The sequence below is a fragment of the Pungitius pungitius genome, chromosome 5 (assembly GCF_949316345.1).
Source record: "Pungitius pungitius chromosome 5, fPunPun2.1, whole genome shotgun sequence".
NCBI lineage: Eukaryota > Metazoa > Chordata > Actinopteri > Perciformes > Gasterosteidae > Pungitius > Pungitius pungitius.
Window position 1 is genome coordinate 21732511 of NC_084904.1, and position 25658 is coordinate 21758168.

Genomic DNA, 25658 nt, shown 5'->3' on the forward strand with positions numbered 1-25658 from the left:
TAATATAAACACTTTATGTTTTACTTTAGGTTAACAGGAATATAATTGTATCTTTCTAATGTTAATAAATATTTTTTATTACAGTGTCATTATCGTATTTATTTGTGGTCAACAAAATATAAAGTCCATCTCTCACCCCTTTTCTTTCCCATTTTCCCAACCAAACCTCGACGCCCCTTTATCCCCATTGAAGCCAAAAACACCACGTGACTCAATTAGCATTAGAGGCAAGAAAAGAGCCGTACCAGGTAGCACCAACAATACCTGGCTCCTACACTCTTCTTTCTTCAAAGTGAAGCATTATGGGAAAGTGAATGTGTTTCTTCAACATTAAACATGTGACGTCAGACTGGTGGAACGGGGCCTGAGCGGGATTCGATCCCACACCTTATCGGCTCTCGACATCCCGGCCCCTGGCTCGTCCTACAGCAGGATGGAGTCCAAGCGTGAAGTCACAGAGGAACATGGTGCTATGATACTGCTCCTAAACTGACTGTGGACAAGATGATTCGAAACCACAAAACTATGAAAGATATTTTGACTGTTTATAAGAGTTTAAAGGTGGTGAAGTGCTTCTAAAACAAACCACCACAAGATGGCGACCTTGGTTCGTGAACCGCGTCATGGACGCTTCTCCGTCCAAAGTGGCAGATTATTAATAATAAATATTCTAAATAATTACTACAGAATATAACATATGTGTTGTATGAAATATATAACAGTAAGACAACAATTAAACCATCTCGTCAAAACGTTAAAATTAGCCCAAAAGACAAAGCCTCACTTTTCACTTGTGTGACGCAGCACATCTACGAATCATTCATATCAATGCGCCAAACGAGAACCGGCCTGTTTAAAGCTACGTTGTTGGACGGTACAGGAACTATATTGTTGCGCGGATGATGAACGGCTGTCTTACCTGTAGATAATTCTAAGTTAACGTTAGGTTAGCTAAAGCTAGCTGAAAAGATGTTTCACTAAACGTGTTATCCTCGGGTAGTAATGCCGTGCGCCTGACTGATCTTTCCGAGTAACGTGTCGTGTTACATTAACAAGCATCAGTTATATTAGTCTTTAAAGTTAGTTCACTAAAAAGTCTACGCTCGTTTTAAGCTAACAAGTCAAACGGCCTCAACTTCCCCCCGGAAGGCTCAGAGTTCACATTTCCTTCGTTTGAGCTCGACGTAGCTCGGACAGTTGAAAGCAGCCCAACTTCTGCCAGCAGGTAAGCTAACGTTACACCTGACCGCCATAGCACACGGAACTGGGGAGGGGGGGGGGTGTCACCCACTGCGCATGCGCGCGGGACCAACGACCCGCTGCGGCGGCGGACCAGTACAAAGAGGCTGCTGGTAGCGGCGGTGGAGGTGGTGGAGCGGACGGGACGGGTGTCTGCCGCGGGGATAAAGTAGAACTTCGGAGAAGTTATAACGCGAGGCCGCTGCCTCAAACGGAGAAGTTACCCCCCCAGAACTGAACGAGAGAGAGAGAGGAGCTGGATTTAAACCCAAGAACCAGCTGCGGGAGTAACTTGTTCTCGGGTGAGTGACCCCCCCCCCAGCGGACTCACGCAGCTCCTGGTGTGTCAACTGTATCGTCCTTAAAGCGGGCTTCGTGGTTCTTTGCACGCGTTTGAAGGCGTGCATTGTTGTGTTTTGTGTGTGTGTGTGTGCGTGTGTGTGTGTGTGCGATGCTCGTTGTGGGTCAGGTGGTCCTGCGGCGGACCAGACTGCTTAACCGGGATTATGTTTAAAGTCGTATGGTGTCTGTTGCGGTAATCTGGCGGGTGTGTTTTTTTTGGGGGGGGGGGGGTGTATTTCTGCCCAACGTTGTTCCCCCCGGACCGGCGTCCTGGAAGCTGCCTCACGTGCACGCGCGCGGTCTGAACTTTGACCCCCATGTGGCGTGAAGAAGTCCTCTTTTAGAAAGGATGCTGATTATTTTTTTAGCCGTTTTCCAGACACTGAGCCCGGTCTCCTCCGTGGATTTCAGTAATCCCGTCCCACGAAAACGACTCATCAGTGACGTGTCATTTTCACATTTAAAAGCTTAAATCAGGTTGCACCACGAACGTGCACCCTCACCTCAGGCCTCCAAAAATAACAGCTCCTCGTGTTCATTGTGTCCTTATTGAAAGGGACTTGTTGCGTACAGTGTTGTTGCTCATATTCAGACTCCATTCCCTCCTCGTATGATCCTTCAGGCGCCGCTTTATTTCTTGCTGGTGCAAGGAGGCAGATGAAAGGTCTTCTGAAGCATTTTGGGAGAAGAATAGTGGGGCTATAGACCTGGGTGGTGGTCCCTATTGTGCTGGGGGGGTCAATCTGTGGGCTCTTCATCTTCAACAGCCCCCCCCCACACACACACACACACACACACACACACACACACACACACACAGTTCTTCTTTTAGCAATACATCCTCTGAATGGATATGTCTGAGGGAAGAATATGAGCTCTGCGACGTCGGTTTAATGAAATTCTTCGGCTTCCTGTGTGGCACTTTTTGGCAAGTCCCTGAATCCATTTTTCTACACTTTGGAATAATAAGAATCCAGATTACAAACGGCGCTTTCATGGAAGGAGGCCCGAACAAAGCATTCCTTCAGGCATAAAAGTACCAACCTGCTGTGGGCCTCTGTGAACCGGCTGATCTTTTGTGCTGTCCATCAGGGACCATGTTTATAAATCCGTTTCATGATTTTCACCAGGTGTGACCTTGGCATGTTCTAGATCTGTAAAGAGTCACCAGACACGCCAACGGGCTAAAACTCTTGTTAAAGCTAAATCTGTCCCTTTCTGTGCTGAACCTGCAGCTGTAGTTTAACATGCGCAGTGGACACCAGGAGTTTGTTTCTGCACATCTGCATAAATAATGGCTTCTGACATCGTCTGTTAATGTAGTTAACTTTATTCTGAAATTCAGACTTCTACAATATATTAATTAATTAATTAATTAAGCTCTAACCAGCTTAGTGTTAAATCTGTACGTTGTGCATTCCACAGACACCCCCCCCCCCCCCCCCGGAACGGGTCGGGGGGAAGCAGAGCCTGGCTTCGGGTGGTACATCGGGTTTAGCGGCGCATCACTTTTTTTTGTGGACATATGGCAGAGGTCTCTCAATTAACACCTCAGTGAGACGACCCTTCTGTCCACACGATCAAAGCTGCCCCCCCCCTCCCCCCCCCATGACTCTCCTCCCTCCAGAGTTTGTTTGGACGAACTGACTTCCGGCCCGTCTGAGTGGGTAGCTCGTCAAACCTGGCCCCGATTACTCTCCGAGCTCTACAGTCCTTGCGGGGGAACCGCAATTAAACGTCTGTTGGGGGGGGGGGGGTGGCGGAACATGTGCCCCACGCCTCTGCCCCATTTGTTCTTGTGCTTTGTTGTCTTTTGGGAGAGAAGTGTTGTCGCCTTCTTGCTCAGGGCTCTAAAGGAAAGAATGAAGACCCTCGGACACCCCCCCCCCCCCCCCCGCCCGCATGGTCTTATTGTGCATCTTTTAATGGGAGCTAATGGGTTTGGTGAGATTAGCGCTCGCTGAAGCCGCCTGTGGGCACCGACCTGTAAGATCTGAAACAACAAGGCCAGCGCAGCACATTTTACTCTGAGAACTAATAACAGAAAGAGCAAATCCTCCTGACAAGAGTTCCTGGGTGGGGGGGGGGGGTTGCGCGACCTCGCATTGTTTGCACATGTGCCAGGAAGTCCTTATTGGTGCAATCAAAGCTCTGGCAGGACGCCGTGAAAATCTTTAATAAATCTGTGCGTGTTGGAGTTTAGAGGCTTAGCGGAGGGGGGGGGGGGGGTTGTAGATGTTTGTCATCGGCTTCCTGCACTCGATGATGATGCCAGTGACACTCGTGTTTGTTTGTGATCATTATGGGAGAATGGCTCGTTCTCTGGAGGCAGACTATCAAGTTAACAAAACTATACTATTGCAGTTTCTTAAGATTCCTCCTCTTAAAGCATGTGGCACACAATGCCTTTTGAAACTGAAGTTTTCTTTTTAAACTTTCTATTTTGGATCAAGCAGATGTCTTGTGATAATTGGGGAGCTTTAAGGTGGATTTTGCTCCTGTTGGAGGTGACCAGACTCTCAGTGTCCTCCAGTTTCCATTCTCTATGCTAAGCTAAGCTGGCTAGTGGCCGTAGCCTCATACATCTGACTATTTAAATCTATATTTCTCTACTGACTGGACAATAAGCGTCCTTCAGTTTAAACTCTTGATGAGAAGAAGCCCTCCATATCTTCCTTTTCTTTTTCTAAGGCGTCTGCCGAGTTAACTGAAACTCTTGTAAACGCTGAGCTCACAAACGGTCGCGTTTTTTAAAATCACAATCTCCCCGGTGCGACGTGCTCCCGCTGTGCGAGGTGTTTGCACGACTCCAGCAAGCTTCAACCTGTGAGAGTTGAGTCGCGGCCGAAGGTATTTCCCTCCGCGGCTGGGATTAACCCCGGATAAACCCCGACGTGTGTTCCACAGAGATGTTTTGTTTCCCGGTATGTTAATCCCTTTTCTTTCACTGGAGCCGCCCTCCGTCACCATGTGCTCTTTGGATCAGAGGCGATCCGCAGGGATAATTGACATTTGCCATTTGCAAATTAATTGGGTTTAAATGAGGATTATTTTGCAGCTGAATTCATGTTCTCTTTAACTTTAGCCTACCTGCTACCTTTCTTATATTTGTCCAGTAGATGTATACTATATCTCAGACTTGACTAAGCATTTCTTCTTGGGAGTTGGACCCATGTTTCATGAAGGCGGGTCCATGTCCACCTTGCTTGTACTTTTACTCTTTTGTGATCCCTGCTGAAGATAATGGAGGGAGGGACAGGGTTGATCCTGCAAATTGAATTAATTGCACACTGCAGAGGAAAGAAAGCGTCTCTCTCTCTCTCCGCTTGCCGAGGCCTGCTGCCAATGATTGTTTTGTTTTGATACCCGACCACAAAGGGGAGGAGAAGCGGGAGGGAACGCGACGTGTTGCCAGCGCTTCAAGGGCGCCGCTCCGTCTCCTCTGTGACGCTGCGAGCGGCTCACCTGTCACTCAATACATTGTTTATTGGAAAAGAACGTTTGAGGTTAAAACTCCTGCAACGCTTTCAAGATCAGATTTTCATTTTTTTATTACTGAAACTGATTTAAGAAACCGACTTAGACGTTGAGTCAAGCGAAACGTTGCCGTGGGATCACATGTAGGTGCCCGTTGGTGGTGTTACTGAGCGCTTTGTGCCAGATTAGACCCAATTAAAGGCTGTAGAAGACATTAAAGCCATAGCCCTGGTGACTATGTTCCTTCATTTAAAACACATGTGGTGTGTAGATAAATCCTCTTGCCTCTTGAGCGTGACCTCCTGTTGTGCATCGTTTTGTAGGAGGAGTGAGGATCGTGGACCCGCTGCATCGGGTGATGGAGTCGCTTCCTTGCTGAAGGTGTAGCATCATAAGTCTCATCGGGCAGCAGACGTGTTGTTGCTGCTCCCAATTATTCTAACAAGACCTCTATAGACATAGAAGAGGAAGGAGGAGGTGGTCCTCCTTCTCCTAAACAGCTTGTAAATGACAGGCTGGTGGAAAAAGGGGGGGCGGAGTCAAACATCCGCCATGTTTGTTGTACGCTGAGCGTGACGAGGAGGGAATCCAGGGCTGCGCTGACAGTGATTAAACCCTCAGCTATGCGGGCGTGCTCAGACTTCACCTGTCAAGTCAAAGCGTCCCTGAAGAAGGACTTGTGATTGAATTTAGGCAAAACTCCTTGGGGGGGGGATGCTAACTGGCTGTTAGCAGGTGGCCTGCTAGTCTTTTTTGCTTCCGAAAATTCCGTTCAGTTCATTAAATAAAGTAGTGTTTTATTTACCCACCTTCTTAAGAGGTTTGGTTACTAATGTGATGGTTTGAATACATCCAAACCTTTTCTTCAAAGGTTTGTGTCTCAAACGTGACGACTTCAACGAGCGTTCATCAAGTCACTAAAATATTTACTCGACTCCTTTTCTGTTTCCGTGCAGGTCAAACAAACCAGGTGCGTCTTCACTAGTTAGCTTCATGCTAATCTTTAAACAAGCCCCCCCCCACATATAGGAAACTGATAATCACATATTTGAGCTGAAGCAAATGCCTCATCAAGCCGCCATAGTTTAATTGATGGTTTAATTGGATCCATAGACCAAAGGCTGCTGGTGAGAATAACTCTGTGGGAATGTTCTCTGCTCGAGCCTCCTGGTGGGGGGGGGGGGGCAGCTCTGTGGAGTGAAACCTCTGTGACCTCCGTTCACGGCCGAGAGAAGCCCGAAGCCTGGGCCCGCCGGCCACCAGCCGCTCGAGTTACAGCCTCTGGCCGCGGTTGTCGGGTTACAGCGTGTGGGTGTGCGCGTATGTGTGTGTGTTTGTGTGTCTGTGGAGAGACCAACGTCTGCGTTTCAAACAAACATCTCTTCCCTTTTTTTTCCATTTTTTAGATCGCGTCCTGAATACAGCGTCAAACTCTTTGCCTCCACGAGAATATAAACTTCCAGGGAACACGGCTTTCATTGTGACAAAAGCACTTCATAAGATTATATCGTTAAAGGGAATGACCTCAGACGGAGACCAACCTTTCAGGGTAAAAAAGAATGTAGAACGTGTATAAAGTCATTAGTTGGTTGCCATGACGGCGATCCTAATATCTTCACCTGGTCAGTGAACATCCCGTCTGATTTAAAGTAAATATTTTTTCCCCGCTGTTCATGTGACCACTTTCATCCAGTCTGGAGGAGGAGGAGGAGGTGACGGAGGAGGTGGAGGTCTGGCGTTTTCTCAGTAAACTGTTAAGCTGCAGCAGTAAATGATTTCTTCCTGTGGGGGGGTGCGGGGGGGGGGGGGGGGGGGTCGGTGTTTACAGTGGAGATTGCCTCGGCGGTGGCGCCGTTGATCTTATCTGCTGCGGTGGAGGCTTCTGTGCACGTGGAGGCCCGACGTCAGCGGGCCGCCACACGGGGAGAGCTTTTTAATTTGGAAGTAATTCAACAGGTGTTTTTAATTAAGGTGGATGGAAAACATGTGATTACTTAGGCTTTGTTTATTCAAATGTTCTGTTGGTGACTTTTTAATCCTCGTCCTGTGGCGAGAAGTCGTCTTGACAATGGGCCCCGCACCCTCGCTCGGGTTTCAGTTTCCACAAAGCGAGGAGGGCAGGTCGCCATGGCGACGCCGTCCACAGGTTTACAGACCTCTCCCGGTTCCTCCTCCGAGGGAGGGAGGGAGGGAGGTCACTATACTTTACCTCGTGTACGTCATGTGTCTGGTGTGATCTTGATTCTGAAGTATTTATTCTCGAGACTTGAGTTGTTTACTGATCAGGAAAGTGTTCCATGAACAATTGCTTTAATGTTTGCTGCTGCACTTTGATAGTTGTTTCTTTTAAAACTTTGTGCTTGATTAGTACTTTTTAATGACCTTACTTTTAGTAACGGGATGGATGAATTTTGTGACTGTAAAGAGCTGAAGTTGCAGCGCTATGATTTCTGATGAGATTCTAGAACAGGTGCAACCCCCAAAATAACTACTTTATTAAATCAACTGAAGACAGACGTTGAAATAATGAAATCACAACAATCCAGTGACAAACCCGAGCATACTTGATTCAGTGTTTTGCAGAGGGCAGAGGCTCTGTTTTTTTCCCATGGTGCACGGCGGTGTTCCCAGATGCTATCGGTGACGCTCGACTGTACTGCGCCATTATCTGTTGTTCATTGTTGACACAGCTCCCCGTCCCTTCCTCCCTCGTTTGGCTCCTTTTGCATATTCCGTGACATCTGCCGCCAAGCCCCCCCCCACACACACACACACACACCCTTTGCTGAAATAATAGAGGGGTCCCCTCGTGTGTGTTTTGGATTCCGAGGCCTCGCACCAAACCTGAATATTATTGGTATAGTGACGTATGTACATGCGTGCAGCTATTTATTGATGCACATTTAGGGGGTGAGAGGTTGCTGTTTGGAGCTGTCATGCCTCTGACACACACACACACACTACCCAAGCATTCCCAAAGGTGACAGTGAAAATCCCCAGAATGCCCTGGGAGATAATCCCTCCGTGCTGGTGGAAGTGTGGATCCTCCCGGCAGCTATAATGCCACAGTGTTTCCACAGGAATGTTCCTGCTATTGTCCATCAGGATGACTCCCACTGGGAAGAACCCCCCCCCCCCCCCCGACCCTCCCTCACCCCATATCAACACCATACAATGCATCGCATTATACGTATGAAGGCCTGCTACTGTTTTCGTAGCCTGTGACCTGGTGACCTCGTGGGGTAATGGGAAGGAGGACACGGAAGTGCCCCGTTAGTCCCTCAGAGGACGCGGCGTCCTGAGGGAATCCTCTCTGCAGATCTGAGGACTGGACGCCTTTAGTGCCCCCCCCCCGTGGGAATACATTACATTAAAGTTTGGGGCCGTTGGCGTGTGGACGGCTCTGAAATGAGGACGTTACCGGGAGAGGGAGGAAGAGAAGGGTTTCCTGTTTGGAGGAGCTGTACGGACACACTTTTTATCTCCCCTCAGTTGAGTGGAACAATCCTAATGGGATTAGTCATCACTCCCTCCCTCCTTTCCTTCCTCCTGGTCTTCTTTCTTTTCTCTAAACGGGCTCGAGTGCCTCCTTCACTTCTCTTTTTGCAAGTGATGTGTTTGAAAAGCTGTTTTTAGAGAGAGAAACGTGTGAATTAATGCCGGCCTCTTATCTCTGCACTGAACTTTGTTCATGTGATCTTACGGAGGAGATCTCAAGGTCAAACTCACTCTTAATCTTTACTGTTTGGTTACTTTATCATCATTCGCCCCCCCCCACCCCCACCCTTTCCACGGCAGTTCCTCACTGAGACTGATGGAGACTTTAGTTGAAGTTCCGTGGCGCCTCCTCCTCCTCCTCCACGCTGTCATCGCTTTAATTAGCTTGTGTGTTCTTTTGTCCGAAGGACCTCGCTGGTCCGTCTCCAAAAGGTCAGCCGAGTGGGGCTCGCTCGGCACAAAAGCAACACGGCAGCACTTAAAATGGGGAATTTTGTCCCACAGAGCCTCCCTGACGGGGGCCGACGACACGAGTGAAAGCGTCTGGCTTCGAGAGCGCCAGGTGGAGACCGACAAGGAGACTCTGCACCAGCCATGTTCTCCTTCACATGACCCCGTGTCCAACTCGCAGTGTGCTCACGTGGGGAACACTGGTGTGTAAGACAAGGTGTGGAACAAAGCCAGTCAAATAAAGGTAAATGGACTGGACTGCTACGTACACAATACGTTGGTGGATATAATGCGTATGAATATATACACCAGAAAAATTAAATAAACACGTTGTATTGGTTTTAGTGTGGAGTCACGGATATTGAAGTATGGATACGTCTTTACAGACACCGTTCTTAACATGGTCCTCTCTTCATGAGTTCCATATTAACAGTTTATATACAAAATCAAAGAGGGAATGACTTGTTTGCCCCTCTGCTCCCACATGGATGCATCACAGTGGACATTAAGTCCCACAATGCCTTTCTCTGGGGAACCTGCAGAGACATTTAGAGTCTGAGGAGGGTCCCCGCCTGCATGGGGGGGGGGGGTGGGGGTGTGTTCACTCGCCCATGGCTTCACCTCCTCCGCCTTAGTGGCTCCACTCAAGAGCTAAACAAACAAGCTGTGTGTGTGTGATTTAACACACGGACAAGAGGAAAGATCAGCGGCCTAAAGAGAATTTTTATGTTCAATTTGTAAAAGCTATTTTTGTCTTTTTTGCAGTATTTCATATCGTAAACAAGCAAAGTGAATGTACCTTTTGTCAAAACCTCCTTTCTGCAGTTTGAAGTTTTTAATCCGCCCACGTGGTCGCTGGGCCCGAGCCCCCCTCTGTCCACAAGGGGGCGCTGTTGTGAAGGGAGGGAGGCGATCGCCAAGGAAGAAATGATGACTGGTGCAGATAAATGCCGCCTGTTTTTGTTATGATTCCCTCAAACAAGCTGGGGCTTAAACAACAGGAGGTGGTGGAGGGCCCGAAGCAGCTGATCCCTGGTCTGTCTTGCTGCAGAATCCCTTTTCACATGAAGAACTATTTCAGCCATTTAATCGTTGCTAGAAGTCTTTTTTTTTTTTTTTTTTTTTTTTTTTTTTCCTTCCTCTGACCAGTAAATGAGGAAGATGATTTAAAAAAAAAGAAAAGTCCCTTTCTCTTCTTTCCTGTAAGCTGCTCACTGGGATACTTGAAAGGCTTTGAGGCCCGGTAGAACTCAGCGGGCTCTCGTGGGACATCGAGGGGGAACCGGACCGTTGGGACGGCGCAGGCCGGGGGTCAACGCCGGCAAGCATCTGCACAGCGGCTCCTCCGGAGAAGGCCTCCGAGGCTTCCCTTAATGAGGCCCAGATGCACTGTTACACACACACACACACACACACTCATAGAGGTTTACAGTATTCTCTTTACACGCTGCTGCTGCTGCTGCACCCCAGAAGCTCTAAATAAGAAAAAGATCCCACTTCCTCTGGAGACTTTTTTTTTCCATTTTAAATCGGTCGCCTCTGCTTTTTTTTTTTTTTTTGAGGGGATAAAAAGGAGGCTGTTGATTATTCAGCGTAGCGGGTTTGGGACCTTTTTTACAGGCTGCTTTTAGGGTTGTTGTGGAAAAATACTGTGGCAGCACATGTGGAATGTGATGGATGTGCAGTAAGATCAATAAAAGAGCAATAATCTGATTAAAGCTTAAATTAGAGGTGGCTTTTGCAGTAAAAACTTTCAATTGTAGTTCACAGGAAGACTGAACATTCTGATCAGAAGAAATAAGAATAAAGCGAGTAAAACTTAAATAATGGTTGGTTATTGTTTCGTCTCGCCTGAGGATCCCAGTGGATCATTTAATCAGCTGCCTTTTTGAACCAACACAAACATACGTGTGTATGTATGTGTATATAATCTCCCCCACCCCCCCTTTGGTGAAGAGGAACCTGCGTCACTGTAAATCTGTTGACATGCACCTGCAGCTCCTCGTATTTATGCATCAGCTGAGGAACAAAACGAGTTGTTCTGGTTAGTTTGAGTCGAGCCGCTTCCTAATCCGTCCGTCCGGTTCACTCGCGGTGAGTTTTTTTAAGTCTTTTTATTTATTCAGGCAGAATGGATCCACACGAGTTTGTTTTCCTCACAGAGGCTTCCGTCTGCTGCATAAGATGCATTTAAATCATTGTTCTTGCGTATGATGGCAATCACATTCTTTGTTTGGTATTTATATATTTACATCGTCTAATATGATCAAGATGACAACGACTTCTCCCTCGTTGCCTTTTTGCTACAGACATGTTTCACTTGATTTAATACTTTCAATGGACTTAATAAAACTCTCAAAGCAAAAATGCAACCTTTTAATTCACAGTAAGATGTGCAGAAGCTCCGGGTGTTTGTTCTCGTCCTGCCTCTCTCTCTTCGTCCCACCCTTTCACAATAAAAGCGCTCCTCCGTAACGTCCTCTGCTCTCGTGCGGTGGGACGCTCCTCTTTGGAGATTTAACACGTATACATTTTATTTATAGTAGTGCTTTTGTCTACAGGGTGCTACATCTTTTGATGAAGTAGTGGTGAGGTTCTCCTCAGAGGCCTCGGGCCCTAAACAGCCCGAAGTCCTCTTATAGGACACGGATCGGCTGGCTGTCATCTGAGGAAGTCGTCTAATCTTAGCGGTGAAACTTATCCCCCCCCCCACCCCCCCCTCGCTCAGAGGGCGGTGGGTCTGCACTGGTTCAGGTCAGTGTTTGCTACCTGTGAGCCGGGGGGAGGAAGTTGGAATGAGAGAGAACGGTAAGAAGCACGGAGGACTCGTGACGTTTTATTTGTTTTACTCCATTTACTGGATGCATGACAGAACTTTAGATCTGTCAGCGTGACCTTTTGTTGCTGCTGCTGCAGGCGTTAAGTTCAAGAACACGATTCACAACACGCGTGCCCTTTTCAGGAACACGTGAGCCCTCGGCCCATTTTAAAAAGAACTTCACACTAAATGTCTGAATTCTTTTTTTTATTTAATGGGAGGGTCAAAATGTTGAATCAGAAGTTTCAGTGTAGAGTTCTAAATAATGGAGCTTAAAAACGTGCTGGACTTAAATACAGAATGCACAAGAACACAAATATTCTGCACCCGATATGTTTTGATTTTTTTAACCAAATCCTTCCCTCACGTTCATGCTGCTTTTAATGATGCTGGAAATGACGACAAAGCTTTTTCTTGGTCGTCCTCCTCCAGGTCTGCTCCCTTGCAGCCCATGGAGCCGGACGTCTGGGAGATGTTCGGTCAGTCGCATGGACTGTTTTTTTTAATTTTATTTTTTTATTTGGAACCAGCTTGTTTTTTTGGCTTTGCATTGCTCTCTTTATACACACGTATTGTTGTGATGTGTTGTGTATATTTAGTCCATTCCCCTGCATCACCATCAAGATGCTTTTCAATACAATGGAGGCATCTTGACTCTTTTGAAGTAGTTTTGTTGTTGTTACTAATGTGGTATTGTCCATATAAATACCATAAGATGCGACTCAGACCTTTTCACTCGGCTAACTTGTTCCAGCCGGAGCTCCTCGTGAAAAATGAAATGACTGAAAAGCAGCTCGGGGGGGGAGGAGCGACTGTGGACTAAATTTGGGGTTTGGGTCTATTCGGAGAGTCTCCTGGGGCTCCGTATCGGATCTATAATTGTTCCTCGGGATGACCAACACTTTGGGCATGGACGCCATGACGCTTTTATTTAGCTGCGTTCTGTAAACAAGATTTAAATGTGCCGTCCACACCGAGTAATGACGCTAAATATATCGTTTGAAATGTGTTGTTGTACTGGCCACCTCAGGCTCATAATGTTCCCATTGATGATGAGTCAGAGCGCACTGGACCTCCATGCAGCATATTCACAAATGTCAGACGCAAACTTCGGCTTCCACAGGATCACGAAGTACATGAACTCTAGTGCTGTGCTTTCATTCAGTTTTGAGGCACATTACTACTTCTCCACTCAGTCTCAGAGGGATATGTTGTACTTTCATTGGCCGTGTCCCCTTCTCGCATGGTTTCATTCAAATAACTAATTGTCAACCAAATGATTCTGACCTGAAGAGCAGCTTGACCCGTCTGCGTGACTCTCCTCACGTGAGTAACGTGGCTGCTTTGTGTGTCGGTCGCAGGCTGCATGCGGATCCGGACTTGATGCATGGCCGTCGCATGAGCGCAGCGGGTGTTGTTGTCGTGGGACGGAGAGCGCGCGGCTGCAGCCATGGCTCAAACCATGCACGTGAATGGCAACGGCTCAGGTAAGAAAACCCTTCTGTTATCATCACGTGGCCTTCTGTGTCCTCCAGGTTTCTGTCTGCATTCGTTGTCTTTTTGTGTTTTTACCCGGCTACGTTTTGTATTGTCGGAGGAAATGTTTTCTTTAATGATATATGTGAAACTTGACCTCGCTGCATGAGATCAGCCATACTAACGTCTCACTGAGCTGGTTGAGGGCACAAAGGGGCTAAATGGAGACGAGCTTTAGCATCACAATGGCAGTTTACCTGAGTGGAAGTGATGAGGAAATCAGCCCATATGTGAGGTGTTGCATTTAAAGCTCACTTGTTTCCAGAGCCAAAGGATGCGGTTGTAAATACACGGAAAGATGACATGCCATGCTGGGTCTTATTAAAGAGGAAAGAAGTTAATTAAATTACCAGAAAAACATTCATTTAGAAATGTATGATCTCACACATCTTACTCCACGGAATGTTAAACTTAAACCCCAAATGAATTCACTCCTCCCGAAGTTATTCCTTCTGCTCCTGAGACCCAGCGAGGACGTGTGCAGAGGAGATAACGCGCTGTCAGACACACACACACACACACACACACACACACCTGCAGACGACTCACATTCCTGTCCACGCTAACATGAGGGGCTGAAGGCCTTCAATGGGACGGACGCTCTTCATTCCATCCACGGAGATTTATCTCCTTTTTAAAGGGCGTAGAAGCCTGGGCTCACCTCAGAAGCTTATCCCCCCCCCCCCCCTCTCTCCCTCCCACCATTTTTCTACCGAATGTGAAAAATCCTGAGGAATGCTACTCTAACCATGTTAACCCCCCCCCCTCCCCCCCTGCATACAGTATAAATAGCTTCCTGTGGGTTGGCAGGCGGCGTGCCGGCGTGGTCACCTGCTGCTCACAAAGAATGTAGAAGAACTTCAGCCCAGAGCCTCTCGTCTATGTTCATCTTTGCTCTGTTGGTTTTAGAGGTTTTTGCCGTTGTTTTCAGGGGTCGGTTCTCTTAAAGGAACAGTTCACTGAGCCTGAGAACATTTGTAAAATGGCTTCTGTTCTTACGTCTTTGGCCCTTTTTTAAAGAAAGTGACAGTGTGGACTTATATTTACTGATTTGAATTCTAGTATTTGCCTTGCATTGTTAGACACGACTATAGCTCTCTCATAACTTGGAATCCAAGTTGCCATTAAAATAAACACCTCCCCACATCTCAGGTTAACTGCACTCATTCAGCTGCAGAACAGATGTTTTTATAGTTCTTTTCCAATAAACCTTTACTGAAGTCCTCATAACTTTTTTTACTTTTGGTGTAAAGTCCAATTCTCAGGAAAAAACATTTTAAAAGCATCACAGATTATTACACCAGGTTCGACATCTTAATCCTGACAAGAGCAGCGCCATGTTTTCGCCTTGTTGTCATGTGGGATAAAGGGGGCGGAGCTTCTTTGTGGGCCAAACGGATGAATGGCTGTAGAACCCGTTTGTGTAAGTGTGACTAGCCTCAGCGAGCACTAATCCGCTCATTGTCAACAGTTTATACACTTGGCATTGCCGACCAATGCGTGTACAAGAGGTGCCATGTACTGGGGCGGTGAACCCCCCCCCCCTCCTGTGCAGCACATTAACCTCTTTGTGCCGCCGTAGGAAATAAAACTGGCCTATATATTTTCTTCTGTTGAATAGGACCCTTTTCAGAGGGGGCAGATTTGTTTTAGAATGCAACAACTGCAGAAACAAAAAAGACACAGCTGGTTGTGTAGACGTTTTGAATTATAAAGGTGAGTTAGCATAGCTTAGCATAGCGTAGCTTAGCATAACGTAGCGTAGCGACCAGCCCAAAGTACAGCTAGCTGACAGCAGCAGCTCTAAAGTCCTAATAAGGATTCATGTGGCTCCTTTTGGTCAGCTGGTCTTGGCGTGTTGCATTGGGTGGATTCCTGCAGGTTAACAGACGAACACCCCCCCCCCCTCTCTGCTCTGTAAAGGCCCTTCACTGGAAAGAAATCAGTACGTTATCACGTCATTGTTTTGCTTGTCGAGGAGAAAAGGGTGCAGTGGGTCAAGCTTTTTTTTTTTTTTTTTTCTGTCCCGTCGCCGTGCACCAAGGGAGGGGGGGGGGGGCAGAGACCCCCAGAAGGTTCTAGTAGTTCGCAAACCTCGGTTGGCCCTGCTCCGTCCCCCCCGGCCCTGGAATGTGCAGCTTTTAGTCAGTCGCTGTCTCTCTGGTTCTGTTTCCTGTTATTTACTTCTCGCCTCGCTGTGTTGATCGAATGGCGGCTCCACTTGGCCTTGTGAGTAATTAGGCGTGTCGAGCTCGCAGGCAGAGCCAGGAAATACCAGCCTGGCTGTGTGAGGGTGTTAGGTGAGGGGGGGGGGGGGCTTCATGCTCTGCTCTCCCTCTGTGTAATGCACAGAGTAGGTTAGAGATGTCGTCTAAATGAATCTCTTCTGCTAAACATCAGTGAAGGTGATGTTAGTTTTCGGGAGGGGTGCAGACATCGTGACTCGATAACGAGATGCAGAAACCTTGGGCCCAGCGGCCTCTGAGGGCGGTCTGGATGTTAAAGGGTTTTGGTCAGATCTAAAATTAGACTCTTTTACAGACCCAGTGCAAAATAAGCCACGGCCCTGGTTTTGTGTGTTTGCTCACAGATTTTAACATCGATGCCCACAATTGGCCTTCGGCGTGAAGTGTCTGCAGAGAGAGAGAGAGACGCAGAGATGTGGGCTTTAAGTTGGTGAAAAGGGTTCAGCTGGTGCAGCATTTTGTTCTGTAAATATACAGCAAAACTGATATCTTCAAGTTCAGAGAGACTTTTCCGGTTCACACATCTGGGGCACAGAGTGAAGTGTGAGTAATCGGCTTGGCTCGGATACCAACGGTTTTGACTTAATTTCAAGCTCTGGAGGAAGCTGCTGGACACGCAGCTCGTGCTGAAGCATCAGGACGCGCAGCGTGTGGACTTCTGTGATTGTTGGTTAAACTAAAGAAAAACCAAGAGCGCTAACTGTTTTTAGGCTTTTACATTTTGATTTAATCAATTGTATCTTCTCTAAAATAGTGATAAACTGATATATATTCTACTCAGACTCTGATGATGTCGACTGAAAGACGTGTGTGTAACTGTTGTGTAATCGCCGTGTCACATCGACCCCGTAACAGCTGCTGATTAGAGGAGCAGAGTCTCTGCCCCCGTCACTGCAGTGCGACCCCCCCCTCCCCCCCCTTCAGTTGTCCTGTGTTCATGAGGTCATCGCTCAGCTGTCGGGGGTCTTGCGGTACCAGAGGGGCGCCTGTCACTGTTTGTGTGAGTGAAACGTGGCTGGGGAGGGACTGGTGGGTTTGGTGGGGGGGGCAGCAGCACAAGACCCTGACTGTGACGAGCAGAGAGGAAACAAAAGGCAGTTTTTTGCTGCACTTTGTAGAAAATGTTCTGTGAGGAAAAGGATTCGGGCCTGAATGGATATAAAAGAATGAAGTTGTGTTAATGCGGATTATCTCCTGACTCATTAAGTAGAGAGCAGCACTTACAACGTGTTGCTTTCTTCATATAAAATATAACTGTTTAAGTCAGAAAACCCTCAAACAAATTCCTCAATTTGGTGGATTGAATCAAATTTTAGTTTTATAAATCTTCACTACAAGCTGTCGTTCTTTTATTGTTAAGTTTCTTGGTGAAAGTCTGCTCTGAGGTGTAAATGTTTGACACGTACAGTAGCAGAAGGATCCCCCCCCCTCCCCCTCAGGGAAGCTCTGGGCTTCGGGCCCTGCTGTGATTGGAGGAGGCAGCCGTCCAATAGGGATGTGAAGCCGTTAGTTTACACCTCCTCCCTCATGGGGGGGGGAGAAAGAGAGACTCAGTGTCTCAGGTCTGAAGCAGGGAGACGACGTGCAGGAGGACGGTTAGAGAGGTCAACGTCCAACGCTGAGGTGAGTGCAGCCTGAACAACGCGCTGAGGAGGTGTTGAGCCTTCTAAGACCCCCCCCCCCCCCCCGACCCCCCCCTCTCTGTTTTCTGTCTGACTTGAGGAGAAGTCAGCCGGACCGCAGGAGAACAGAGAGCCTGCTTCATCATTCTTTTTTAAATTTCCGGCCCGTTTGCTTTAACCGGTGAGCGTTCCAGACGGGGGGGAGGGGGGGGCGGGCGCCTGGAGTTTGGACTTTAAGCAGCTTTGACTCTGTACAAGGTGAATAAACGCGAGGAATCCACAGTAGTTTAGATTGATTTTGTTTGTTTGTTCCTGTGAACCTTGAATATCTCCCCAAGCGGAAATTTGGACTTTAACATTGATGTCAGTGTGTTTTTCTGAACCCTTTGCAGGTTATCCAAGCTTTGTAGACAGTGTTCTGTTTGTCCCCCCCCCGAGTAAACCTACATGTGTTTTTATTCAGAAGTTGCCTGAGCTGTTTAGTGTTTGCTGCACACAGTTGCGTCTCACATAGTGGGCTGACTTGACCCCCCCCCCCCCCCCCCCCCTCTGCCCCCTCCATGCCAAAATGATTACTACTTGTGCTTTTCCTGCAGAGAAGTGAGAAGCGCGTTTGTACTCGCTCTGTCGACGATTTGTCAAAAACACTTTTGTTTATTGCAGCGCTGCTTCGGTTCAGAGCCGAGCTCCAAACTCGCTTCACCATCTTGTCGTCTCTTTCTTTGTGGTCCTTTTCTTTCAGAAAGAGGACAAAGATGCCCGAGCGCGGATGGCGAGAAGGACTCGGCGGCGCCCTACTACGTTGAAACTCCCTACGGCTACCAGCTGGACCTGGACTTCCTCAAGTATGTCGACGACATCGAGAGGGGCAACACCATCAAGAAGCTGAGTGTCCACAGGAAGCCCAAAGGGGCCACACCCTCGGCGGCGCCCCGGGGCAGCACCGGCGGGGGCGGGGCTCGGGCCGAATGGACCTCCACGGACTCCCTGTCCTCCTCCAACAGCGACGACAAGCAGTCGCCGGTCTTCTTCGGCGGCGGGCCGCAGGTCGCCGCGCCGCCGCTGACCCCCACGCTCTGCAGGGCGGCCTGTGAGGCCCCCCAGAGGCTGCTGCTGCCGCCCCCGTCGCCGAGGTTCGCCCCCCGCCACAACCCCCAGGTGGAGAGGACCCTGATGGAGACGCGCCTTCGCCTGGAGCAGGAGCGCCTGCTGATGCAGCCGCCGGCGGCGGCGAGCGAGCCGGCGGGGGGCCCCCCCCCGCGCCGCCGCCTCGCCAGCTTCGGCAGCTCGCTGTCCTCCCACTCGGGCTCCGCCGCCCCGAGCCAGGTCTCCCCCGGCGCCCCGCTCCCATTCAACGGCCACCCCCTCAACGGCGAGTACAACCTCTACTACCCGCCGTCCGCGGGCGGCTCCATCCGCCACAGCCCGCTGAGCTCCGGCGTGGCCACGCCCGTCACCAACGTCAGCCCGCTGCACCTCCAGCACATCCGCGAGCAGATGGTGGTGGCCCTCCGGAAGCTGAAGGAGCTGGAGGAGCAGGTGAAGACCATTCCCATCCTCCAGGTGAAGATCGCCGTCCTCCAGGAGGAGAAGAGGCAGCTGGCCGCTCAGTCCAAAGGCCGCGAGGGGCCGGGCGGCTTCCGCAAGCGCTCCTTCAGCGTCGGCAGCGCCGCCCAGATGGAGAAGGCCGGCGCCGAGACGGAGCTTCACATCATGGAGCCCGAAGCCCAGGAGCAGAGCGGCCAGCGGCTGGACGAGTTCCGCCGCCTGGCCGCCGAGGTCCAGGCGCTGGAGCGGACGGGCCTGGACGCGCCGCCGCAGAAGCTGGCGCAGGGCACGAGGTCCGTCGGCGTGGTTACCGACGAAAACATGGACAGCCCCCGCGTCGCCCCAAGGGCGAGGGCGCCCAGCTCGCGGGACGCCGCGGTGTCCACGGAGCCGCGGGAAACGCGCAGCGCGGCGGTGGGCGTGACGGAGGCCATGCTGGGCACGAGCAGCGAGGCCGAGCGTGAGATGGAGCTGCAGCAGCAGACCATAGAGTCCCTGAAGGAGAAGATCTACCGCCTGGAGGTGCAGCTGAAGGAGACCACGCACCAGCTGGAGATGGGGAAGCTGAAGCTGGAGCTGCAGGCGGCCGGCGGCCCGTCCAGGAAGCGGGTGGACAAGGGGACGACGGCGCGGCCCGAGGCGTACGACGCCTGCGTGGAGGCCAGGGTCGAGACGCGCAGCGTGGGAGCGGGCGGGCCTCCGGAACCCGGCGTCCGCGCGCAGAGCGTTGCCGCCGGCCCCGAGACCCCGATGGACCGGTGGGTGGTGGGCGAGCGCGTGGAGGTGAGGGACCAGTGCGTGGGGCGGGGGGCGGGGCCCGGCGTCCGCGAGGCGGGGGTCAACACGGAGGAGTCGGTGGACCGCCTGGCGCTCTGCAGACCCATGGCGGAGCTGAGCAAGGAGTCCAGGTCGGTGGGCTGCGGCGACTGCTCGGTGGACGTGGTCGTCGGCCCCGCGAAGACGCTGCTGTCGCGGGGAACCGACCCCGAGCGCGTCGGCACGGCCGACTCCGGCGTCACGGCGGCGCCCGAGTCGGCGACCCGCCAGACCAACACCGAGACGCAGGTGGCGAGCAAATCCACCAACACGGAGCGGTCCGTCCTGACCGACTCCTCCACCGACACGGGGCTGCTCACCTGTGAGAAACACACCAGCACCGCCGGGACGGACACCAGGACGGTCGCCGCCGGGGAGGGGCTCGTCAGGGACGCTCACCCGGCGGCGAAGGGGCGGACGGTCGCCGTCGGGACCAACGCGGACGCCGAGTCGGTCCCCCGGGGACCGGCCGGCGCTCGGACCACAGAGTGCGGCGTGGGACTGGTCAGCGTCCAGGAGAACTTCTTGGTCGGACTAAAAACCCGGAACATAGCGAGCGGCCCCTCCCAGCTGGCCCCGGGCAGCGGCGAGGGCGCCGTCACGGCGGAGCCGCGAGCCCCGGGGGGCGCCGGGCTGGACCACTACATCGAGAGGGTCCAGAAGCTGCTGCAGGAGCAACAGATGCTGCTGGCGGAGAACTACAGCGAGCTGGCGGACGCCTTCGGGCAGCCGCAGTCCCAGTTCGGCTCCATCAACTCCCAGCTGGCCAGCACGCTCTCCTCCATCAACTCCGTCATGAAGTGCGGCAGCGCCGAGGACTTCCTGGAGCTGCAGCGGGCCGACTCCAACCAAGGTGAGAGGCGCCTGTGCTCTAAAGGTCCTTCTGTTCTTACGTCCCCCCCCCCTCTGGAGCTGATCCCTGGTCCGTTTCAGGCCTCCTCTGGAATGCAGTCAGACAGAGTTACTGTTTTTAATCACGGCGCCGTAAACCAGGAGGGAACAAGATCGCGAGCTGGAAGGACTTTAACACCTCCTCCTCGCGTCTCCTAACAGCTGCGGTTTAGCTTCAGACGACGATGTGAGAAGTTAAACCTGGTAGAGATGAAGAGTCTCGGCCAATCAGTGTTCCTCCTTATCCAGGAGACTTCACGGAATAGTGTGTAAATGAAAGTACTCGACAGTCAGTAACATTAAATAATATCATTGAGAGGAACATTATTACATTCAGCTAACTTTCAATGAAGTACTTGTGAATGTCCCAGAATCCTTCACTGCTATATCTGTCCTAAAATAGATGAGTTGCTTGTTAGTAACATTTCATTGTTTCTTTATTGAGCTCTAACAGAGTTAAATACGCTACGACATGCCAACTTGGCATTAAAATGTGTTTGCCAGTGTACCGTTTTAAAGCTTTTTAAGTGCTGGATTTCACTTTGTTCTTACCAAATTGCCACGTTCAGTCCCGTCTGACCTCGTTCTTCATCCTCCTCTTCCTCAGCGAGTGGACAGCAGCCGTGTGCGGGGGGGCGGTCGCAGGTGGAGGCGGCGGCTTCTCCGCAGCAGATGAGCGCGGCGGAGCAGAAGAGCCGCATGGACCTGCAGATGTCCACGGCGCTGCACGGTGCGTCAGCGCTAAAACACGGGGGGGGGGGCGCGGTTTGAGTTTCTTCACTTTAAAGCGGAGCCGTTGGCGGGTGGGTGTGATGGAGGTCCGACCAGATGGTGCAGGCTTTGGTCGCCTCGGCGCCTCGAGTTCACTCTCTGATCGTGACCTCCACAGAAAGAGCAGCACTTTTTTATTGGTTATTTTATATCCTGATGGCCTAAAACACACCTGAACGTTTGACAAGAAGCACAAACGTATTGGTATGTTTGAAGGAACACGACATATTAAAGGGTGACTTCCTCCCGCCTCACCTGCTTGCCCCCACACCCCCCCCCCCACACACACACACACACACACACACACACACTCACACTGCTGTCTTGGCAGATGTGCTGCGTGCTTCTGGCTCCCGGCTGGTATTTTGGGGTTTTTAGGAGGCCAGTGTTTAAGGCGGCTTCGGGGAAACTTCCAGCTGAGCGGGAGCTTCGGGGAGGAGGGAGTGAGGAGGACTCTGCCCGAGCTCTTCGTCGTGTCAGAGAGCCTTCGGTCTTCATGATGCAGAGGATGGGAAATTATAGGGAGGATTCTTTTTAAGAAATGTAATGAACACAGGGAAAGAAAAAGATGCAAAGGGTTTAGACGAAAGTGAAGCATTTAGCATGAAATGTCATTGAATGGATATGAATGAAGTCTCCTCTTGGCCCCTCCAGGACAGCTGTGCAGCCAGAGCACCCTGAAGTCCATCATGAAGAAGGACGGCCGACCCGACTCAAACGGCACCAAGAAGAACCTGCAGTTTGTCGGAGTGAACGGAGGGTGAGACGGAAAATAAACAATAAGATGAAGCTGATCCTCTTTGACTTAAACATTTCACAGCATGTGTGTCACTGCTCATCCTGAGTGAGTGGAAGCTATGGAGGTTTGTCCTCATGTTCCTCTGCTGCTGTCGCCCCCTGGTGGATGAAACAGGTACGAGACGACGTCCAGCGACGACTCCAGCTCCGAGGACAGCAGCTCCTCGGGCTCGGACGAGGAAGATGATGATGAAGATGAGGAGAAGGAGTTCGGAGGAGAAGAGGAATTTAAGAATGTTGAGGCGAGGAGCGTGAGGGAGGAGCGTAAACCCGACGGCGCTGAGGAGGTGCAGGAGAATAAGAAGCAGCAGCAGGAGGAAGAGGACCAGGAGGAAGAGGAGAGTTCAGAGAAGCAGGAGATGAGAGAGAGGTGACCCAAAGAAGGCCTTTTTTTTTTATTGTCGTGTTAATGATGACAAAGCATTTTGGTTTTTGTAACATGGAAAAAGATTAAGAGCAAATCCAACGCAGCATTTAAATGTCGATTTTATAATAAGCATGGATCGTCTCCACAGGTACTCGCTGAGTGAGAAGATGCTGTCTGCGACCAACGTCCTCAGAGCTCACCTGAGTGACCCGAAAGCTGTGAGCAGTAAAGATCTGGTGAGGAGCGTTACCCGAAACCTTGTTGTCTGTATATCAGTTTCTGAAATTCACTTTATTATATCTGACATTTTATTTATCCCCCCCCAGAGGACCTGCATCAACACGGTGCAGCACGAGTGGTTCCGCGTGTCTAGCCAGAAGTCGGCGCTGGCCCCGATGGTCGGCGACTACCTGGCGGCGTTCGGCGCCGTCTCGCCGGCCGTGCTGCGGCACGTGGTCAACATGGCCGACGGCAACGGCAACACGGCGCTGCACTACAGCGTGTCGCACTCCAACTTCCTGGTGGTGAAGAAGCTGCTGGATGCAGGTGAACTGACCCCCCCCTCCTCCTCCTCCTCCTCCTCCTTCTTCCTCTTTAAGGCACCGAGGCGACGGTTCCTCTGAAGCTCAAAGGCTGAATAACGGCTCGTCTTATTGTGAAAGTCCTTCTTTGGTTCTTTGCCTGCGTGAAGCAGCTGATTCCCGCTGAAGGCTCAATGGGCCGATGAGGTCCCGGCCGCTCTGCACTCCAAAAGCCCTTTGTGTCCTCGTGCCCGTGGACGCCGCCTCCCGCCCCCCTGCTCCCATTGTAGCCTTTGTCCTCCCAGTTCCTGTGACCCACCCCCCCCACCCCCCTTTAACCTCCCCTCAATCCACCCATCCGAAGGCTCTGATGTCTCTCCTGCAAAGGATGCGTTGACACGATGCGTTCCGGCTCGTCTCAGGCCTGACGCACGCCGGAGCAAAGTGGTGCTGTGAGACCACCCGCCCTGCTGAAGTGTTCTAAACACTTCACTGTGTGTGTGTGTGTGTGTGTGGGTTTGTGTGTGTGTGCGCGCTACAGATGTGTGCAACGTGAACCAGCAGAACAAGGCCGGCTACACGCCCATCATGCTGGCCGCGCTGGCCGCAGTGGAGTCGCCCAAGGACATGCGCATCGTGGAGGAGCTCCTCGGCAAAGGAGACGTCAACGCTCGAGCCAGCCAGGTCAGTGGCCTGGAGGTCAGAGGTCAGGGGGAAGGAGGTGGCGGCGAGGGCAAAGATTTGATAGTGGTTCGAGCAGGTTGCAGAGGCCGAAATAGACTGATGTACAGATGTTTTTTTTAATTTAGTATGTTGGTCTTTTTTTTGGGGGGGTTCTCATAAATTAAAAAATATATTTATCTCTCGCTGAATTGTTTAGAATGTTTGATTTCAGAAGTACTTTTACTCACAGTAGCAAAAGTAGATTGGTGACACCAAGCGGTGAAAGAAAGTAACTGTTTCATACATAATATACCGTATTATATTTATTACTCAGTTTCATTGTCGGTACAAATTGAAATTTAGGATCCTGCTTCACTATATTTTACCTCAACATAACGCGTCATTATCGCTGTGCGTCGCCCACTTGATTAAACATCTACGCACTAAAGAAGTCACTAAAACAATCTATCACGGTTCCACTAACGCATTCTAATGGTTTTTAAATGCCTCTCAGGCCGGTCAGACGGGGCTCATGCTGGCGGTCAGTCACGGCAGGATGGACATGGTTCGGGCCCTGCTGGCTCAGGGGGCCGACGTCAACGTGCAGGACGACGAGGGCTCCACGGCGCTGATGTGCGCCAGCGAGCACGGCCACGTGGAGATCGTCAAGCTGCTGCTGGCGCGGCCCGGCTGCGACGCCACCCTGAGCGACGGCGTGAGGAGCCCCGGGGACCTTTCCTTCTTTGCTTGGGCTGTTTCTGCTCCAGTTTTGTTGTTAAATTCCTTGTTTCTCCTCCTCTTCTTCTCTTCAGGATGAGAGCAATGCCCTGTCCATCGCTCTGGAAGCGGGACACAAGGACATCGCCATGTTGCTTTATGCGCACGTCAACTTCTCCAAAGCTCAGTCCCCCGTACGTCCTCATCTATCATGATTATTATTATTTATTACTCTCATAATAACAAACGTATTACAGTGACTTGTGTTTCTATGTTCTAGGGGACGCCTCGTCTCAGCAGGAAGACGTCTCCGAGTCCCACCCAGAGGGGAGTGTTTGATTAGAGGCCCCGCCCCCCTCGAACCCTGCGCTGCTATTGGTTCACGCTGAACGACATCTTACCCACAGCTGGATGGGAATATATTTTTATATAAATATATATATATATGTGTGCACCTCTTGAGTATTAACGTACACAGCTGGTGCCTCCAGTCCCGTCAGATAATAATGGGCACAAATTAACTTCTAAATGCCCTTTTTTTTTGTTTTTTTTCTTTGACAACTTTTTATGTCCAAAGCTCAATGTTGATCATTCAAGAGCACCAAAACATTCGTGATTTTTCTTCTTTTTTTTTTGCATCAGAGTAGAGACAGACGGAGGATATTCCACCCGCATGTTAGAGGAAGTACTTCCTGTAAATATCGCTCGCCTCGCACACACGTGCACGCCCAGCCCTCCGCCGTGCACGTGGAGGTCATGTGGATCGACCAACGCTGCCCAACTGGAGAAATTGTACTTTTATACAAATCCTTTGTATCTATTTAAAGAGAAGAATCAGTATTTTCATTATTTCCTGTTGCTAGTAAACGACCCACGAAGTTATATATTTATCAAAGTATAGTTTTTAATGCAGATTTCTGTATTTCAGTGTACATACGTGGTCATTTTTCTTTCTGTACGTCTCATGTGTAACATATCTGTCCTCTAGTGTTCATCAAGGCCCTTTTGTCCTCCGATGGGAAAGTGCCTCATATCAATAAACAACAAATAAAGAATATGGATCAGTGTCTGCTTCATTGACCCAAACATCTGCGATTAAAACCTTAAACACATTAAAGGGAAAATTTAAACTGCAGTTTTAAAATCATGTTTTCAATTCGTATTTAATTCCAGACAAAAATATTGATTTTTTTTTAATGAGAACAAATAAATTATGAATGACATGAATCATTAAAGTTGCTGGATGCAACAAAAAAACTGCATCTACAGAGACATTATTGGAGTAGAATGATTATTTAATTCTGCAGCGACTCTCAGTGACTTGGTTCTTGCATCTGA

The 25658-nt window shown here is 50.2% G+C and overlaps 1 protein-coding gene across 4 annotated transcripts; it reads left to right on the top strand.

Moving 5' to 3' along the window:
* The first annotated feature begins 1093 nt into the window (after nt 1-1093).
* kank1a (KN motif and ankyrin repeat domains 1a) lies at nt 1094-25377 on the top strand. Of its 4 annotated transcripts, none has more exons than XM_062562541.1 (12): nt 1094-1225; nt 13186-13311; nt 17971-20445; nt 21091-21213; nt 21909-22014; nt 22168-22422; nt 22568-22655; nt 22746-22965; nt 23482-23624; nt 24118-24318; nt 24416-24514; nt 24601-25377. In XM_062562541.1, exons 2-12 carry the CDS (start codon nt 13275-13277, stop codon nt 24661-24663), a joined length of 3810 nt encoding a protein of 1269 aa, XP_062418525.1. In that variant the 5' UTR covers nt 1094-1225; nt 13186-13274; the 3' UTR covers nt 24664-25377. The 4 variants fall into 4 exon arrangements, with proteins under 4 accessions (XP_062418525.1, XP_062418524.1, XP_037338110.2 ...); XM_062562540.1 differs by lacking the exon at nt 1094-1225 and adding an exon at nt 1397-1541; XM_037482213.2 differs by lacking the exons at nt 1094-1225; nt 13186-13311 and adding exons at nt 11746-11814; nt 12257-12303.
* Nucleotides 25378-25658: the final 281 nt, after the last annotated feature.

Coding starts and splice junctions, on each gene's coding strand:
- kank1a (XM_062562541.1), top strand. CDS start 13,275: ATGGCTCAAACCATGCACGTGAATGGCAACGGCTCAG. Junction 22,656..22,745: donor CTGTGAGCAGTAAAGATCTG/GTGAGGAGCGTT, acceptor ATCCCCCCCCAG/AGGACCTGCATCAACACGGT. Junction 23,625..24,117: donor TCAACGCTCGAGCCAGCCAG/GTCAGTGGCCTG, acceptor AATGCCTCTCAG/GCCGGTCAGACGGGGCTCAT.